Here is a 19,856-nt window from a genome sequence, read left to right on the forward strand (position 1 = left end):
TCCGACGGGAAGACGCTTATATCTCCAGCTGAAGTTCTGTAAGCTTCCTCTTTCACAGTGCACTCTTAATGTCTTAATCATCCTGTTTTTATTCACACTTTAGAATTAATGATTTATTTTCATCTACTACTTTAGTCAGTAAACAATAAGTACATAACCTGTTCAATTGATTGTTAAACATCGAAGCAAAAGTACGAATGACCCTTCATCCAGAGGTACATTCTTTTAAATAATGTTGATTTGTATGTCTCCGATTTACTGACATGTTTGTGTTTTCCAATTCCTGCATACCTAACATATAGTTCACTAACTCACCATTGTATCACAGTATTGTGTACTCTCTGCAACATTTCTTCAGTGTAGCCACATGGCAGTGTAACAATGCTTAATTGTATGACATCATTGTTGTCACGAATGAGAAGGGTTGGCAACACAACTCTTGATTAAATGCTGCATTTCCATGTGTCCTAAGGCGTATTTCAATGTCAGCATAAAGTTAATGAGAAAAGGGGGAAATATCGAAGGACCTTTTTTCAAGTTTCCCTTATATTATATTTGTGTTATGTTTCATATAAATTCATACTTGCGTTCGTCCTAAAGTTAGCCTTTATATTATGTTTCATATCTAAAATAAATCAACAATAGCAAAATCAAAACTGTACCTGCCGCAACACTCAGACAACACAAACAAACTTTTATTCATATAAGAGGCAATTCCCATTGCAACGATGCCAATAGTACAATGTTTATTCAACACACGCACAAAGGCTTAGTGAATGCCATTTGTTCTATGCTTCAAAACGTTCTCTATAAACAGAGATACATTTTACAAGATATTTTCCTCGTTTGAAGTACATAAATTTACAAATGTTCAATGATTTGGACAAATATAATAACAGAGTGGAACATATTTAACTTTAACATTCAAACATTAAATGTACATAAATGAGAGACTTTTGTCCAGTCCTATTGTGTTTTGTCACGAATATGTTCAAACGAAGTTGGTCACGAATGTAAAACAAGACAGCAACAGGTCTGAATAACCACCACAATCTTCTTTTTGTTTTACATGCGAAAGTTGTGTGTTTCATTGCAGAGTTGTAACATATAGGAAACAGTCTTCTGGGAAGCATAATTTAGAGAGAAAGGCAGATCATCTAAATTAAGAACAACTTGAGTTCTCAAAGGTCGGATTTTCTATTCCATTAATGCTTCTGTTGGAACATTGCTCATCATCGGTCACTTTACCTCTAAGACGGCGTTTCCTGAAGCAGAGTAATGAATCGTAATATAATTGTATATTTGTTGGTTAACGACTAACACAGCTACATTCAAACTATGTGACGGTCAGAGAGTCCAGTGATTAACACCGTGAGCGTTTATTTTACACTGTGGAACGATGACATACAATCAAACCTTATCAGCATGCCTGACCACCCGATCCGTTCAGTTACCTCAACCTGGTCACTAAAGCGTGAAAACGGTGTTGGAAAAGTGTAAATGTTTAACACATCATTACTGACCTTGCTGATATACATTAAATCGTGAATGTATGCGAGTACGAATTAATATGAACAACATGCAACGTTGCACTTGTAACTTGACATATCAGAGTATACTGCTATATATATTTATTACTTGCCCGTGAAGAGATCACCCGTTTAATAAACATACAGCTGTATTACACATTGTGTAATACCAAAACGCGTACTTATGTACTCTCGGAACACGTTTCACGAAAAATATTGAAAGCTCTCAACATCCCTTGGCTTATTCAACGACATTGCGTGTGGAGATGATAGATCACTGAGAGGAGCTTAAGCACACTCGATGACCACAGCAACCTTGTTGCTAGGCTGACGTCACATGGCATTGTTTCGCCGAAGGATCTTGCAACAAAATCCCACAAATTACGTCATCGGGTATTGTGACGTGATTGTAAACTTTGAGGTGCAAGGCCCCGTTCTACAAGGCGATCGTGCTGTAGCGCAACGACAGTCGTTGGTCTAAGTTTAAGTATGTGAGTTGCGATAACCTTAACGATACGATAATTTTGTGGAACGGACGCCTGAATTCTAAAGGTAGACCGTTGTATGGTATTAAATTCATACGTTTCAACTTTTGACGTGTTTGAAGTATTATTCTGTTAAACTCAATTGTATTATGCCGTGGATCGTGTAGGTGTCAGCCTATTTACACTCGACAGTATAATTCTAAAAAAGTTTTAAAAGGCAAGTAATAAATAAAATACTAAACTCGCTACCGTGTAAAACCAATTTTATGAAACTCGTGAATAGTTGTGGTATCTGACTCGCTTTCGCTCGTCAAATACCACAACTATTCACTCGTTTCATAAAATTGGTATTACACGGGAGCTCGTTTAGTATTCTATATATATACACACACACACACACACACACACACAAATACATATATTTTGCATATGTATAACGAAGGTCATAAGTGGGTTCATCTTGTTTACACACGTTGATCAAGCTGTTATGACAGTTACCAACCGTGTATGATGGCGTCTTTTTAGGCAATCAAACCACTGCTCATCCAGGTTGCGAACATGTACAGCCTAGCAACAACATTAAACAGTGGTATCTTCCAACAATGTAAGTAGTGTTACGTTTCATCTCTTCTGTGGCATTAATGGCCAATCATTGACACGGTGGTAAGCTTATCAAAATATGTACCACTCTGACATGTCCATTTGGAAGATGGGACTGCAGGTGTTTGTCTTTCTGATCCGTCCAAAGTATTGAATATGGATTTAGGTGGTAATATCAAATACAAATAAAAACATCAAATAGCAAAATGTTGCCTGTGTCAGCATGCATAATTTAATACCTTCCTGTACTCAACACACGACATCATAAGCGGTGTCAAGCATAGGCTTAAAGGTCGTTAACCGCTATTAGATCAAAGGAAGATACATCTATGGCCCAAAGTACCGAGTATCACTAGTTTTTCCTGGGGCGGTATTTCAGTGAGTGAGTGAGTATGGTTTTACGCCAATTTTAGCAGTATTCCAGCAATATCACGGCGGGAGACACCAGAAATGGGCTTCACACATTGTACCCATGCTGGGAATCGAACCCGGGTCTTCGGCGTGACGAGCAAACGCTTTAACCACTAGGCTACCCGACCGCTACGGTATTTCAAAACAATGGACATACTGCAAAACCTTTAAGCAGTCCTAAGTTAGAAACAGGAATTTATGATTTGTGATCAAATGTATATTTTTAATAGATATAGATTCATTAAAATTTGTTCATTTTCATTCATCAATGGCCAGTCTTTGTAGAGGACTATATATATATGGTCTTGGTAAATCATACGGTATTTCATTAACCATGGAGACGTTGACCTACACCTTTACTTAACACTGAAAACGTTAAGACTAGATCAGCCTTAAACCACTATACACAGAACCCGCCCTGAAAGCGGAAGGGCCGTGGTTCGATGCCCGGCCGCGCCATACCCACAAACGTTTAAAGAAAGTACTTGTTGTTACCCTGTCTGGCGTTAGGCATTAAGGGGCTAGAATAAAGACTGGTCGGCTCGGTGTCGCTAGGCTGTGTCTGAGTGGGGTATTCATGTTAAAAAGTGGCATGGTGTATCAGTAGGCAAGCGCTATAAAACCGACATTAGTCCGGGCTAGTACAAGCAGCCACACACCCAAACATGCATACACGTCGCAATATAAGGACAATACGTTTGGACGCGAAGTTAAACCCCATTTCACCTCACCACGGTACACGATGGGCAGAGTAGTATGCACAGTTTGAAACACGGTTAGACTTTTAAAGATTATTTAGATTTAAGCAATTAATTCGTTTGAATATCAGAGACAGACACAGAAGGGACCGAGTGTACGTACACGTGGAGATGAAGAAGTATTGCCCCGACGATGATCAACACAATTATTATAATACCAGTCACTGCCCCCGCCACCACTGGAGTTGATGTGTCAGGTGCTACACCTGAAATGATGTCAACAGATTCATAGACTCATTGTAAACATAACACGCCTGCACTAGGTGTTTGTTTGTTTCTTTGTTTAATGTTCAGCAATATTCCAGCTATAAGCTGGCAGTCTGTACATACTAGCACATGCTTCAATGTAAGATACTTGCATCAACATAAAGAAGAATAGTTTCGATGTAAAGGCATTAAAGCCTACATCAAAAGCAGGATTAACAGCGGTGAGATAGCTGTGGTTAGTATTCGTGAGACTTGCCCCTCACAATGAAACTTTGCAACACTTATATCAAACAAAGAGTATTTCCCTATGTAACTAATGTTATATTTGGGATAACACTTTCTTAGTAAAGTACAGATTCTAGTACTTTTTTGGGTTGACTATGTTAAGGGCTGACCACAAGACGCTCTCATTATCCTGGGTGGGACAGGCAGGTCGGTCGAATGAGTGACTATGTTAAGGGCTGACCATAAGCGTGAACTTGGTGCCAGGTTTCTCAAAGTGTTACCTGCTTTGGCTGAAAACAGACACACCAGCGGGTTGCCATAGGGATTCCATTGCCCGGTACCGCTGCAGGTCAGTGTGATGGTCGACAGTGCGTGGTATCCTTCATCACAGGTCAGTGTGCAGCGAGTGCCGGGTATAAGGTTGGATCCGACGCAGAGACTTGGGAGAATATTGCCATGACTTGGATTTACCAGGGAATGACACGAATTATCTGTAAAGGAGACCTTTGGTTATGTTTTGATCAACTAATTCATTTACAACGCATCTCGAAAGATAGGAAGTTTTAGACTCTGGAAAGCCTGGCCCCGATTGTTCGAAAAAAAAGTCAGTTTTTTTACTTTGAGAAATCGGAGCCTGGTGATATATGTGTTTTGTACGAAAAAGGTCCAGCTCGTCTCTTGTAAATGAAGAGTTACAAGACACATGGCCATATTATTTGCCAACCCTAGTGAGCCGTCGTTCGTTTGCGTCACAGGTGACTTTAGTATCACCAATTTACATTATATTATATATATTGGTTTCTGAGTGAGTGAGTGAGTGAGTGAGTTGGGTTTAACGCCGCTTTTAACAGTATTCCAGTTATATCGCAGTTTGTCAGCTTAATGTGGGAGGAAAGCCCGAAGTGATGCAGGTCTCAGACGTTTGCCTCTTCGGTGAAACCCACGAGCACGGGTATGGTGCTGACAAACCTAGAAACATAATCGGGGCGAACCGGGATGCGAACCCACTGTCATAAGTTTCTGGCGTGCCCAAGGGACGCAACTCTGCACAGCGAATGGTGGCACTTAAGCAGACTGGGCCACCCGTGCCCCCTTCCCTCAATAAACCGTGTTTGTTTATATTCAAGTTGGTATTTCCGTTGTCTGAACAGTGCACTGAGGCCATCATATTGTCATTTTGGGACATAAATGCAGGGTTTCATTAAGGCGAAAAAAGACCACTCCCATTTTTCGCATTTAAGTCGCGTATCTATGTATCATATTATCTAGTATTGTTTATATATTAAAACAGCTAACTATACACATAAATCTGCCAGGTTTAATACATAAACCATATCTGTGTTTTAGTATGCATGTGTGTGGGAAGTATGAGCATTCATAATGATTGCGATAAGGCGACAAAAACCTACGACGTGTTACAATGCTTGTGTCATTTGCTTTGGCGCAAACAAGCTGTTGTCCTGACCAGCTGCCTTCTTCGCAACGCCTGATCGTCGTACCACTGACAGGCGTGTAGCCATCTTGACACGCCTGCTCACAAAGCTCCTGATAACTGTAGGGCGTTTCACAACTCAGCAATCTGCCGTTGATTGGAGTTTCTGGTGCCGGGCAGATGATAGCTGTGAGAAGTTATTTCCATGTCAATGAAGTATATAATTTAGAGGAAAGTACTCCAAGTCTCGGACTAGATATTGTGTGGGAGACAAACAGGCTTCAAATCTTTATATCATGTTAGGACATTATGCATAATGAATTTTATCATTTTTTTATGACAGTAAGCAACAAGTGGTGTACGAATTACTAACGAAAAACTTGACTTTTATCAGAAATACTTGTATGAACAAAACATAAACGATTCAATGAAACTGATGCTATAGAGAATCTCAACACAAGAGAACACAAGTTTATAAAAGCGCCGAGGAGTTTTCCACTTTTATCAACGAGTGTTGATATATCTGATATCAAAAGACACAAGGGTGAGATTTTATTTATCAAACATCATTCTTCAAACTTTTTCAGTTTGTAGACAGTAATCAGCTGTGTCTTAAGTGTAAAAAGTACTGCTAACAGCTGCAGTAGAAGATCCATTAGTGGTGCTATTTGATTGTGACGTCATGGTAACCAATGACGTCACAATGGTCTGCAAAGTATTGTGATGCAATTTCATCACATCGATATCTAAAATGTAGTTTTTGCTTGATCTCACCCAAGCGATACCTCTTGTGGGAGCCTGTTTGGGATGATAAATTATCTTCAATATATGTATGAGATAAGTGAATCGCCTTTTACCATCATCAGAACAACATCTTCGTTATATTGCAACATACGTGCTGAGAAATAGTCTCAGTAGGTTTTTTTAGGATTTCAAGACATTTTATTTTTCAGAATATTTCATTGATTCTCCCATTAATAACGTCACGGACCTACACACGTGGTTGGTGTACCAGTTGTCCAGTGAGCTTCCCCAGCAGTACTGATGTCACATGTTATGTCACGTGGACCAGACAGAGTGTAGCCTAGGCGACAGTTAATGTGACAAGTAGACCCATAGAAAGACCGACAGCTGGTTGAATCGATATATCCATTTGGAGGAGGGCTGAGGTCGGCGCATGTCAACACTGCAAACAAAACACACGGAAAAATGTTCGTCAGTGTAACATCATTCAATGGGACCTTTTTGTTATGTGATGTAGGGGAACATTATGAAACCGTGTTTGACCATATGAGTGAGGGGCGGTCGTGAAGCTGAAGACCTGGTACAATATTGTCAAGCCCATCCGGTGTCCCACGCCGTGATATTGTTGAAATATATTGGTAAAAGCGGCATGAAACCATATTCACTCTCTCACCCCTTTCCCAATAGTGGGTGGCAGGCTACGAACACCTGTGTTATTTACCTCTCACTGGTGACCTTGAAGAAAAGCATCCTTGTATTACACTATATATCCACTGCTCTCATCTGTGAGTGAGTGAGTATGGTTGTACGCCGTTTTTAACACTATTACAGCAATATCACAGTGGGTGACACCGGAAAATGGGCTTCACACGTTGTACCCTTGTTGGAAATCGAACCCGGGTCTTCGGCGTGACGAGCCAGCGTTTTATCGAATAGGCTACCCCACCGCCCCGCTCTCACCTGTGACTGATATTTTGAAGACACAAGTAGTGGTAATGCCGGATATGTCCGCTGCGCCCACTGTAACAGTGTATATTCCCTCGGCTAGGTTAAGTGGTGCCGTCAGACTCTGATATATGGTCACTGCCTCGCCAGTGTTATCGGATGCTGTGGGTTGTGTCCAGTTGACTATTGCTGTTTCATGTCCTTTAGGTGCTTTCACATCTAGATTATCTGGACAGGTGATGTTGGGACCTTGTGTGTCTGATAACAACAACGCGCCATGTCATGTGGAACTTGTTGATGCAATTTACTGTTGGCGAAATGATATCATGTAAATATGCAGAAAAGTTAAATTAATAACTTTAAACAAGCATCAAGTATTTAAATACAAGTGGTATATCTTCAGTGAGAACTCTCATATCGGGATACCCGGCTAAAGAAGTCCGATAAGAGCCGTAAGTGTGCCTAATAACAATACCTTACACTCTGACACTCAAATTGTTGAACACATCTATCATATATCGCTGAATATCAAACTATTTCAAACATCTACTTCTGACACTTAAATACTTAATCACATTTATCTCCGACTAACAAAGCATTGATCACTTCTAATTTTTGATGCTCAAAATTTGAAGATATTTATATCTGGTGCTCCATTTATTGAACACATCTCTTCCTGAGACAATCAAACTTTTGAACACTTTTATCTCTGATGCTTAAAATATTAGACCCATCAACATACATGGACGCTCTATCTGACACCAGTGGCTATTGAATGTCCATTTGAGTGTCTTACCCTGACATAACAGCGGAGCTCCCATCAACAAACATGAACGCTCTATCTGACACCAGTGGCTAGTGTATGTCCATTTGAGTGTCTTACCCTGACATAACAGCGGAGCTCCCAAGTTGTCCCACTGCCCATTGCTCATGCACTGTAGGTTTGTCTGGCCAAGAAGAGAGAAGCCTGGCGCGCAGGTGACCGTGCAGTACGTCCCAGCCGTAGCCTCCAACTCTGTACAGTTGTGTGGGGATACGGAGCCATACTTCGGAGAAAACAGTGCCGGACATGGCTTAGCTGTGCAAAGTACAATATGCGTGATATCCTTCATTGATGAATACATGGTTAACCAAGTAAGTTGTATGAAAAGTAGTGTTGAAATACGAAACGTGCTTATCTTTCATAAAATACATTACTTAATTACTTAGAGAGTTAACGCTCTCTACTTGAAGTATCAATATGACGCTAAATATGTTGCAACCATAATTGTCCTGGTGGATGTATCACATCAGACTGGACGCCGTTAACTACCCCTTTTGTAGATACCAGATAATACTGATGTATTATGAGAGATCACACGTAATATAGGAATTATTGGTTGGTTGTCCGAACAATATCCGTGCTCGTGGTTTTCATAAAAGTGGTAAACGTCTATGAACTGTAATACTATGAGGAAGAGAATATATGGATGTCAACGTCTTTATAATGAGGAACACAACGAGTATATTATGCTTACTCCTTCATCAGGTTAATTCATTCATGAAGGAGGAAGCATTTACTCCGAAACGTCCCTCATAATGACGAAATTGGCATCCATATATTATCTTTCTTATGTGCATCACACACATACACGTATATGCACGTCACTATATAAGTGCAATAATCTTGAACGCGATGTTCACCTAACCTTATGCGATGCTAGATTGTATTATCCCGCATCATATATTTGTATTTCTGAACATAAGGACTTAAATCGGTCTGGCATTGTATACATTGGTGCATCTTTACAACTGCTTTCTCTACGAACAGACCCGTGAAGATCCGGTGTAGAATAGGTCTTCAGGAACCCAAGCTTGCCGTAAAAGGCGACTATGCTTGTCGTAAGAGGGGACTAACGGGATCGGGTGGTCAGGCTCGCTGACTTGGTTTGAAACATGTCATCGTATCCCAATTGCGTTGATCAATTATCATGATGTTAATCACTGGATTGTCTGGTCCTTACTCAATTATTTACAGACCGCCGTCATATAGCTGGAATACTGCCGAGTGCGGCGTAAAACAACACACAAACAACCACTAGGAACAACTCACTGATGCCACAGGTGAGTCCGTCTGGCTGAAGTGTGAGACCGTCAGGACAAATACAAAAGAAACCGTTGCCAGGGTTGGGCAAACAGATATGGCTGCATCCACCACGCCCGTTGCTACACGCATTAGTACCTGAAGTAGAGCAAAATACAAAATTGCTAGTTAATGGATAATGCTTATCGTGACACATCTCCCGCAGATCACTGTCACAACCTCATTGTTCACCTTGTTGTAAAGTGTTGAAGTACGGCAAAATACAAGCGACAAAACACTTTCCATATTCATAAGAAATCTCTTCCAAAAGCAAAGTCGATTGTAAGATTCAGACTATACCATGAGCATGTGTTTATGAATCGCTCTCAACATAGTGATGATACCAGGTTTTCGCGAAAAGGTGAACGGATCCCACCTTTCACATATGGTACAAGTCAAAATAGAGAATTGCATCGGACACCATTCTAGTCATCGATGCCTCAAATTTTCAAGTGTCCCTGATTAAGAAACTCTTGAGTGGTTTCATCTTCTCTGCAGTCTTCGTGGACACCTGATGCTGGATCTGTTGGAATATTGCTGACATAAACTGAAAGTTGACAGTTGGGAAGATCAAGTGGACCCTCTTGTCATCCCAGTGTGAGGAAAGTGTTGTGTCACTCTGAATCTTTATGCAGGGTTCTATATATGAAACCAGAGAGGGGGTCTCACTGGTCTCCTTTTTCAAGTTCAGTGGAAGGGAATGGGGTGATTGATGGTTATTGAATGATATCAGATCATCGATTTATACCTGGAGCCTAAGTGGGCACGGGTGGCCCAGTCGTCTAAGGCGCCGCGACTGGCTGTGTAGAGCTGCGTCGCTTGGGCAAGCCAGATATCTATCATATCCGTGATATAACTGGAATACTGTTAAAAGCGGCGTTAAACACAACTCACTCACGCACTTACTCATATGCTTACAGGGAACGGACATTTATAATAGTAAGAAAAATTGAGGGTGGAACCTGTTTGTCACGATTCTACCAAAATAACTTTCGACCGTACAATGGACTTTGCATTCGCCAGAGACTTCCTGTGATTATGGAAATGGTCAACATTACAGAACATCACCTGTCTGGACGCTGACCATGGGTGCTGAAAACAGGTTCAACCAGCCCTCCGTACCAGTTTTAAACAATTTTCTAAACATTTGAACACAAACCCAGCTCCAGGGATGATATTTATTTGATACTGTGTATCATTAAGGTACGTTGTCACAATGTGTCATTCCGTTGAGAATGTACGTCTACACTGAGATGTGTATGAGATTGTCCCATTACTTGTAATTGACAGACGGTTCTGCATATGATAATAAACAGCTTCACGCCCACTGATATCTCCCGAGCATGACTTGAAAATGTATAATTCATTTCTGGCATTGTATTTGATCTTTCTTAATTAAACACTCTGACTAATCTGGCGTTACAGGATTGAGAATAATTTAATGAACAAAATCATATTCCGCTAAGGACATTGTTGTATTAGTGGATGATGTTGTCTGCGCGTTGTGAGGCAATTAAATTAGCTACTGACATGTCATATAGCGGTGACATGGATAGCTTCATGGGTTATAACGAATGTTGTCACATACCTGATGGACCCCAGCCATCTCTGTGGTAGTGGATGTCGTTCAGACGCCCAAACCCACCTGGCCCCACCGTTGTCAGTCCAGTGCCGTCATCATACATCCGAAATACAGTTCTACATATTCAAATTCAAATTATATAGTGAAAGTTAATAGAAGCTTGAATGCCGTTTTGGCTGTTAACCGTTTTCACTGTGGCCTGTCACTAAAATTAAGACTATGAAACAATGAAATAGGTTCTCAGCCATGTTATCCAAATAGGATTACTGTATCAGTGATGTTCATGTTAGATATACTAACACTTTACTGAATAGTAGTTGAATCATCTTCAAATTAGACAAAGTCAGTTATGGAAATACTTCAGTGTTATGTGAGAACCGTATAAGCCATATTAGTCCACTGGATCTCATTAAAACTTCGGTGGTACTACAACGTCAACTTACAGATATATAACAAAACAGTTCAGTTCTTGTTGATTGCGACTCAGGAGATTGCTGTTATACTAGTAAGCCGTGTAGCTACAGTCATTGGATACTAGCTGAAATATACTTGCTGTTGTCAGATGAAGGGTCAGTGCCATTCACAAGATGTACCCCTAACTGGAGACTGCTGGTACCTACTGCAGGGACAGTAAGGTGACTGACAAGTATTTACTGAAGCACTGCTGGCACCTACTGCAGGGACAGGAAGGTGACTGACGAGTGTTTACTGAAGCACTGCTGGTACCTACTGCAGGGACAGGAAGGTGACTGACAAGTGTTTACTGAAGCACTGTTGGCACCTACTGCAGGGACAGGAAGGTGACTGACAAGTGTTTACTGAAGCACTGTTGGCACCTACTGCAGGGACAGGAAGGTGACTGGCACCTACTGCTACCTACTTTTGGGACCAGTCGGTGAAGAAGAGATAGTCACTAAAATATATAATGCCGAAATACTGAGATCCCACGCTGGAAGACAGAACGACACGGTTGCGTCCGTCAAGCCGAGATTTTTCAATTTTACCAGAACCCTCATCACACCAGAAAAGCTCATTACCTGCAACAGAAGAACACATGATTACCTGTCTCCAGAGTCCAAACCAACAAATTCCAAACCAGTGTCTACCCACACCGATCAGTACATCCACTTCACAGTCTCGTTTATCACAGATTACAACATGAGACCTGTCATGTTTGTTCTTTTAAATTCATCAATCTGACAACAGTTAGAGACAGGGAACAGTTACCGTCTGGGTTGATGGCAATGCCTGTTGGTCGAATCAGTTGCGTTGTTACAAGAGGAGTTCTCATCGACCCGTCATATGACGCTCTCTCTATCTTTGGACTGTGCCCATAGTCACACCAGTAAACGAGCCTACAGAATACAAGAACAAAACTTGCTATCCTCCTTTTGATAATCTTCTGCTTCCATGGAAACATTACTAATGCAGGCACTTTTTTATCTTTGAAAGAATCAAGACGGATTCTTTAGTAATAATCATGACATGGTTTAGCACTCTCCGTATGCTAGTTCATATACAGACAAAATTATCAGATCAATGTTTCATTCATGCCCATTCTGGCAAAAGAACTGTTACATTCAGAAATAATGTACATATTGGGCTTAAAATGATACATTTTGCTATCACCAACTTTGATAAAGATTCTAATAAAGTAATACGAAATGAGCTTGCTGTATAATGTAACCCTAGCAATATCAAATAAAGGATGCATGTACCCCGACACTAATAATAGCAAAAGCAATGTCACTGTTGCACTGTAACTGATACATGTGACCTAAAAGCGGCGTTAAACCCAACTCACTCACTCACTCACTCACTCACTCACTGATGCATGTGACCGTTTACAGCAGAACAATATGGTATGTGTCCCATAATAACAGTTAATACTGTTCCAGGCTGATGGGTGAGTGAGTATGTTTTTTACGCTGCTTTTAGCAATATTCCAGCAATATCACGACAGGGGACACCATGACGGGCGAACGCTTTAACCACTAGGCTACCCGACCGACCCTCTAGGCTGATAAACTATTGACACTATGTTAGAAAAACACAGCGAGAAGATGTCATGTGTCACTGTGTCCCTAGACATGTGTATCTTCACATAAATAGTAAAACGCCTTGGTACCTATGTGTTGTGATGCGTTGCAACTATGAAGGAATGGATGATAGCATTGTCTGTCAAATCTCAGCCGATGAGCAGAGCTTTAAAATGTACCAGCTCTTGTTTTCTTCAACTTTAGTGTTGCCACTCACAATAAATCATCAAAAATATCAAAAATAAAAAAATCATTATACGATTCCTGACGTATCGACCTAATAGTACATGAGAGCTACATTGTTGAAAACACTGACACGATGTTCGTGCACACTCACCCAGTGGACGGGTCCGACACGATGGCCCTGGGTTCATCCAGTTCTTCCTTGATGATAGTCAGGTGAGCAAAGCCGTCAATAGTCACCAGTCCAATGATGTCGTTGCCAGTGTCTGTGTAGAAGATCAGGCGTGTCACCGGGTCGACGGAGATACCATTGGGCACAGCCGCTGGCAAGGAATGAAAGGATACCAGTTTAGTGTCGGATGTTACACATGTGCAAAAAAGGAATGGTTGTGAAATGTGTCAACTGGTTGATTGTGACGGCATGCCCTGATGGTTTGATGGGATCACCGGCGACCAACCAATAGTTGGCATCAGCCTATAGAAGGTGTGTCATCAACGTTCTCTATAGAAGGGAGGGGGGGGGGGGGGTTGGGGGGGGGAATTTAATACAGAAATTCAGAGTTAACGCAGGCAACCAATTGTAGAAGCCAGTCAGGATCACGAGCATGATGGGCGAAGCATGATAAGACATCCGACCTGGCGGCCTCCGAGTTGACAGTGGCATGGCGGCAACAACAGAGGCATGAAACAACAAAATCAAAAGCAAGAAAAGGAATATGATAGACTTAATTTGCTGAGAGTCACTAGATTGTGAAAGTGACTGTGTCGAGTTTAGGTGAGGGCTTATGTAAGAACAAATTGTCTAAATAATCACAGGAAATGTGGATCTATGCCAGTGTAGGCATTTTGAAGGACACCCAAAAGATGCAGACATACCAGGCATACACGATTATCAAAAGTATGTACAGGATATTTGCATCCAAGTATGTGTCGGGTATTTTTTTATGGTCTGAGTAAAGCACAATCACACACACATGCTCCTCACCAATCTCAACAACACAATTGTGAAAGTGTGCAGTGTGTGAGACTCCTGCCTACTTTAGTCCGAAGCGGAGGTGGAGAATGTCTACAAGCATACAAACATCACAGATTTGTAAAGGAATGTGACTGAAAAGCAAATAAGGCAAGAAAGTATGTTAGGCAATTGTGTTGGTTAGCCCTTTAGGGGCCACACCAAATTCAGTGGGCTAAATTTCAAGGGAGACGGTGATGCCACCTATATATTTGACTGCAAATTGTTCTTTGGTGCAATGAGAGCATCAATGAGTCCAAAAGTATTTCCACTTCTCACCTCAAATCAAAGTATAATGTAACAGTAAGTTCTTGTGGCACTATCCGGCAGTAAACTGGAGGGATTTCAAGAAGGAATAGATGACTTTGCGTCCAGAATATGTGCAACTGAACATCAACTGGAAACCCTCATTTTAGCTGAGTTAAGCTGGGATGGAAGTACAAGGATGTTGTACCTTTCTGTGGCGACTGCCGAAGACAAGGAACTCACTTCTAGATAACAGTGACAAGGTGTTGTTGGATGAGGAATTTAATACATGGTGGCATTATTTCCTTAAAACTTTCAAAGGCTTGAAACAGTTCTTAGATAGGAGACCCATATACACAATTCAGACCAGAGAGACGTACCTGCTTTTATGCTGAATTGGTGAATATCAACTGGTTATGTGATATGTCAGAAGTGTATGACATGCACATAAACGTGAAGGAAGTACTTGCAATTGTGTTTGGAGTATTGAGATGGCCAAATGCATTGACTGACAAGCGGAGGCCAAGATTAATAAGGATAAGATAATTAATTAAAGGACCCTTGGCAATTGTCTCCCTCAGCATTCTGTTTTTGGTGTCAGGCAAGCTATAATAAACAGGAACATGAATATCTGGAAAGATTGTGGACAGTTACCTGTATTAAGCTGCCAAATAACCTTTTCCGTTGTGCCAGACAGTGTTACACTGCGGATTTGTTTGGAACCAACATCTGTCCAAATGATTCGCCCATCAACGAAGTCATAATCAATTGCCACTGGGGTGTCTGCTGAGGACACTGGTATGTCGACGTAACTATAGGTGCGGCCATCCATACGGTAGATCTTCTTATCTGCCGAATCTGTTATCAGCAGGAAGTTGTTGGGTAGCTGTGCTGAAAGTGATGAAGGTATATGCCTTTTATTCCTATGTCTAACAAATTAGTTTAAGTGTATATATACTTGTCAACCACACTCTGTATATCACTTGCTTGATAACGGTGTTAGCACCTACACCGAAACGTCCCTCTCAATTGTAACAAAGACATTGATCATCCATGAATATTATCCTTACTTGATACTCAAACTTTGAGGCCGTCGATGGCCATGACGTTAATTAACAGTATCACGAGACAGCTGATGTCCGACCTGATGAGCACGTGACTCCAGCGTCGTGGTTGTGACCACAATCATCTGCTCTCCATCCCCCGAGTGGACACTGTGTAATGGTCGCCTCTGACCCAAGACATGTCAAGTTATTTAGCCATATCGGACCTGTGCCTTCGCCAAAAGCGGCCTGGCGCTGGATAGAACCTCCAGATCTGACAACAACGATGTATAGTCTTTTCAAAACTAAATGAAACTAATCATCCTTCGCACAACATACCTGAACTTAATTCTAGCACTAATGACGTATTGTTTTACACCATACCACAGCTAAGAGTAGATATCATTTGTGTACCGTCACACCACACAACACAACAAAGTCTATCAATGGCCTATCGTCTAACACAGTACAGCAAAGACGCGACGAAATGACGAAATAATCATTGTAAGCAATAAACTAAAATATATTTTCAACGTTGTCGTGAATGTGCAATACGACAGTCCAGCACAAAGGATATTGATATAGATATGACGGCACATACCGTTAAGGACACAACTGTGAAGCAGTGTACGTATACAATAGAATACAATGTATACAATACATGAGTTTAATGTACACGGCCTTGGTTTGTGAGGTAGTTAAGTAATTGTGTATTTGGGACAATTCCGAAATCGCATGTTTATTGGAATCATACCAAAATATTTCATATTCATGAAGAGCTGATTGGATGGATGACTTGTGATGAATAGGTTACATTAAAGCTTACTCATTATTTTAACATGAGCACTTCGGTCAAGGAAAGTAGAGACATGCGATCGCATTTCTACCGACCTGTCATTAAGGTGGATCTAGAATTCATCAATATCCAAAATGTCTTGAAATGGAATCGTATGACGGTGACGCTAAATATCCCCGAATAATATCGTATGTCCTAGTCATTGATATGAACAAGGTGTAATTTTATTTTATTGTAATTTGTCGATATGTGTTAATTCTGACAGTCGTTCATATCATGCGATTGCCTCACTATATAACTATATAGCTGGACCTATTATATTGGTATCAGAGCACCGTTGCATCTGTTGTCAAATACTTTAGGTTAAAAGTCGTAGGCTAACATTGGCCATACAATCTGTAAAGTGAAATTCCATCATTGTCAGGGCAGAAAGACTTGGTTCTATTCTGTTTCAACTGTACTGAACACATGTAACCGCCCATACGGCATTCAGGTTGCAAAGATGAATAAAGGCTGTGTTCATTGTGAATTGTTTAAGAAGTTGACGGATGACAAAGTAGACACAATTTATGGATCTTTTGGATTGATGGATTAAGGATCTATACCGAGACGTCGCTTTTACAGTAAAAAAGAAGTTATCATTGTCTTTACATTGTCTTTATTTATTCGTCAATGTATAGGCCAACGACCCATGGTACATATAATGGTCCACAGAAAATAACACAGATTCACGATAATTAAATAGTTGTTATCAATAAATTGTGTCTACTATGATTTCATTGTGGTTGTTCGCGTCCACAAAATACATCATCATGCACATGCATCCATGTTAAAGTGAATACGTACACCTCGGATCGTCCCTGGCATCATCAGAATAAAGAACATGTGTGATGATAAAGGGGAGCATAAAGGACGAGGTGTCATGATTTTTTTCTGCTATAGACACAAACACATACATGCAGGCATTGTGAGATAGAATAAAGAATTGGTACTGACGTGAAGTCGGAGTATCCCAGCATGGAACAAATGACGGCAGCATCTTTGACGTCCCAGGTCGTGTCACAGACTGTTCCCCACGATCCAAACGCGTACACTTCGACCCGGCCTTGATTGGCAGTAGACCCACCAACAAGACGTACAAATGTCTCGGCTGGATTTGGCGTTGACATAGGTGAAGGAGACATTCCATCAGTAGTTAGCTGTAATACTATTCAAAAATGTATTTGTTTACACAGAAATGGTTCAATAATTTACAGATGATCAAATGCAGATGCGTGTTTTACAATGAATAAACATTGGTAAGTTCAAGTTTAGTAGTATTACCAAGTTGGGATTGTCAGCCATCTGGAAGATGACCTTAGCATTGACCTATTTTGACTCGAAGACATCACAGCTGAGGTGGAGAACATTCGTGGACAGCCAGAAGGTCTTCTCCGAAACTCGCCCCGACAAATGTGTGGGGGTGGCCCAGTCGTCTAAGGAGCTGCGATTCGCAGAGTTGCGTCCCTTGGAAACGCCAGAAACCTGTGATTGTGAGTTCGAATCCCGGTTCGCCCCGATCCTGTTTCTAGGTTTGTCAGTACCATGCCCGTACTTGTGGGTTTCGCCGAAGTGGTTAACTACTTAGACATGCATCACTTCGGGCTTTCCTCCCACATTAAGCTGACACGCCACGATATAACTGGGCTACTGTTAAAAGCGGCGTTAAACCCAACTCACTCACTCACTGCGACAAATGTGTATCAATGTGAAAGGGGACCATATTGAATGTCGTAAGGTCACGTCTTCTGTATGAGGCTCAGAACATACCAATCGGCCCTCTCTGTTATTTGCCAGTTACCGTAATGGTGATCTACATAAATATTACATCACAATGACACGGCACATCGTTATCTAGCTAACGACTGGCTGGTTGGACTGTACTGTGGCTGCTAATCTGATACAAAACTATACGCATTGTGTTGTGTTACATTTGAACTGTGAGACATACCTTGTGTGGGACGCCACAACAGCAACAACACTGTGAGTGGTGACCAACATCTGTGGTATGGCATACTCAGTGGATGGGTACAACTTAGAGATGCACATCAAGGAACAATTCTGTTTGTGGGAATCAGCAACCGATGTCGACACATATCCAAGTATAAAGATAGCCGGTGATAACTAGATCAAGATACCAAATCTCTCAACTATGTGATACTGCTGAGTCCCAGAACGCGACCTCGCATCAATCAGTGATTTTTTTTATAATGACATGGCTTGTGATAGGAAGACGACTGTTATATAGTTTGACTTAACACTAGCTCGTAGTTTAACGGTTAGACGGTTGGCCACGATTATGTTTCTAGGTTTGTCAGCACCATACCCATCCTCGTGGGTTTCACCGAAGTGGTAAACGTCTGAGACCTGCATCACTTCGGGCTTTCCTCCCACATTAAGCTCACAAGCCGTGATATAACGGGAATGATGTTAAAAACGCGGTTAAACCCAACTCACTCACTGTGATAAGAAGACGACTGTTATCTTATTTTGGCTTTACGCTAGCTCGTAGTTTAACAATTGGACAGCCTACTATGTACACAATTGACGTGTCATAACTTATTTATGAGATATTTTAGGTCTGATTCATGCGGTCTTTTAGGGATGGGAAACTCGTAAGTTTCGCTTCCATTACGTGCATGTTCAACGCCGTATGACAACATGAACATACGCATCTGCATGCACCAACCACGCGTCTCACAGGCCTCTACACCTGTGGTCCAGTTAAATAAAGAAGAATATAATTACTTGTAAATATTATTCATACGTGGAAGCAAATCATTCATGCCTAACCGTCTTTCCTTTAAAAGATACGCGTCTGAGACCTGCACAATTTCAGGCCTTCCTCCCCACAATCCAGTGACTGACATCATGAGCATCTCATTTCAAGCATCAATTCATACACGGAACAAGCATATGTGCCTAGGGCAAAATGCGTAAACAAATATCAGCTTGAGGCAGTAAAACACTTCGTAGTCTTACTAACATTCATTATGAGGTCACACTGATATACTGTTGCCCCATTGTGCAACTGGGGTTCTGTTCAAAGCTGCGTTAAACCCAACGCACTCACCCACAAGTGAGTGAGTTAAGATATATAGTCACATCGGCAGTAGTTAACCCATATCGTGACAATCAAGAGTTGTGCATAAGATATACATTTAGCAGTAAAAAAGCCTGTCAACAACGGACAGTAAAATAACTACACATATCACAGATTTATGTTTAAAATTAGCATGGAACCATTACAATACATTACTATACATACCAATACATTATTACAACGGACTATAGATTGCAAGCAACTGAAGGTAGATCACCATGCTAGGGTCCATGGAGACTTACAGGTCGTGTCAGCCTAATGTGGGAGGGAAGCTCGAAGTGATCCCGGTTCGCCCCGATTATGTTTCTAGGTTTGGCAGCACCATACCGTGTTCATGGGTTTCACCGAAGTGGTA

At 41.2% G+C, this 19,856-nt stretch overlaps 1 protein-coding gene across 1 annotated transcript; it reads right to left on the bottom strand.

Annotated features, from left to right (window-relative positions):
- Nucleotides 1–1,098: 1,098 nt before the first annotated feature.
- LOC139457542 (uncharacterized) lies at nucleotides 1,099–18,413 on the bottom strand. Its single transcript, XM_071238919.1, has 16 exons — nucleotides 18,350–18,413; nucleotides 17,356–17,566; nucleotides 15,665–15,837; nucleotides 15,175–15,411; nucleotides 13,417–13,585; nucleotides 12,268–12,395; nucleotides 11,921–12,077; nucleotides 11,047–11,156; nucleotides 9,429–9,557; nucleotides 8,220–8,414; nucleotides 7,352–7,594; nucleotides 6,639–6,833; nucleotides 5,625–5,834; nucleotides 4,497–4,706; nucleotides 3,887–3,989; nucleotides 1,099–1,265 (listed from the first exon to the last, which is right to left on the bottom strand). The coding sequence occupies exons 1-16, from the start codon at nucleotides 18,411–18,413 to the stop codon at nucleotides 1,163–1,165; spliced, it is 2,637 nt and encodes an 878-aa protein (XP_071095020.1). The 3' UTR covers nucleotides 1,099–1,162.
- Between the last annotated feature and the right edge of the window lie 1,443 nt (nucleotides 18,414–19,856).

The sequence above is a fragment of the Haliotis cracherodii genome, unplaced genomic scaffold (genome assembly GCF_022045235.1).
Source record: "Haliotis cracherodii isolate W230 unplaced genomic scaffold, xgHalCrac1.p SCAF_12, whole genome shotgun sequence".
NCBI lineage: Eukaryota > Metazoa > Mollusca > Gastropoda > Lepetellida > Haliotidae > Haliotis > Haliotis cracherodii.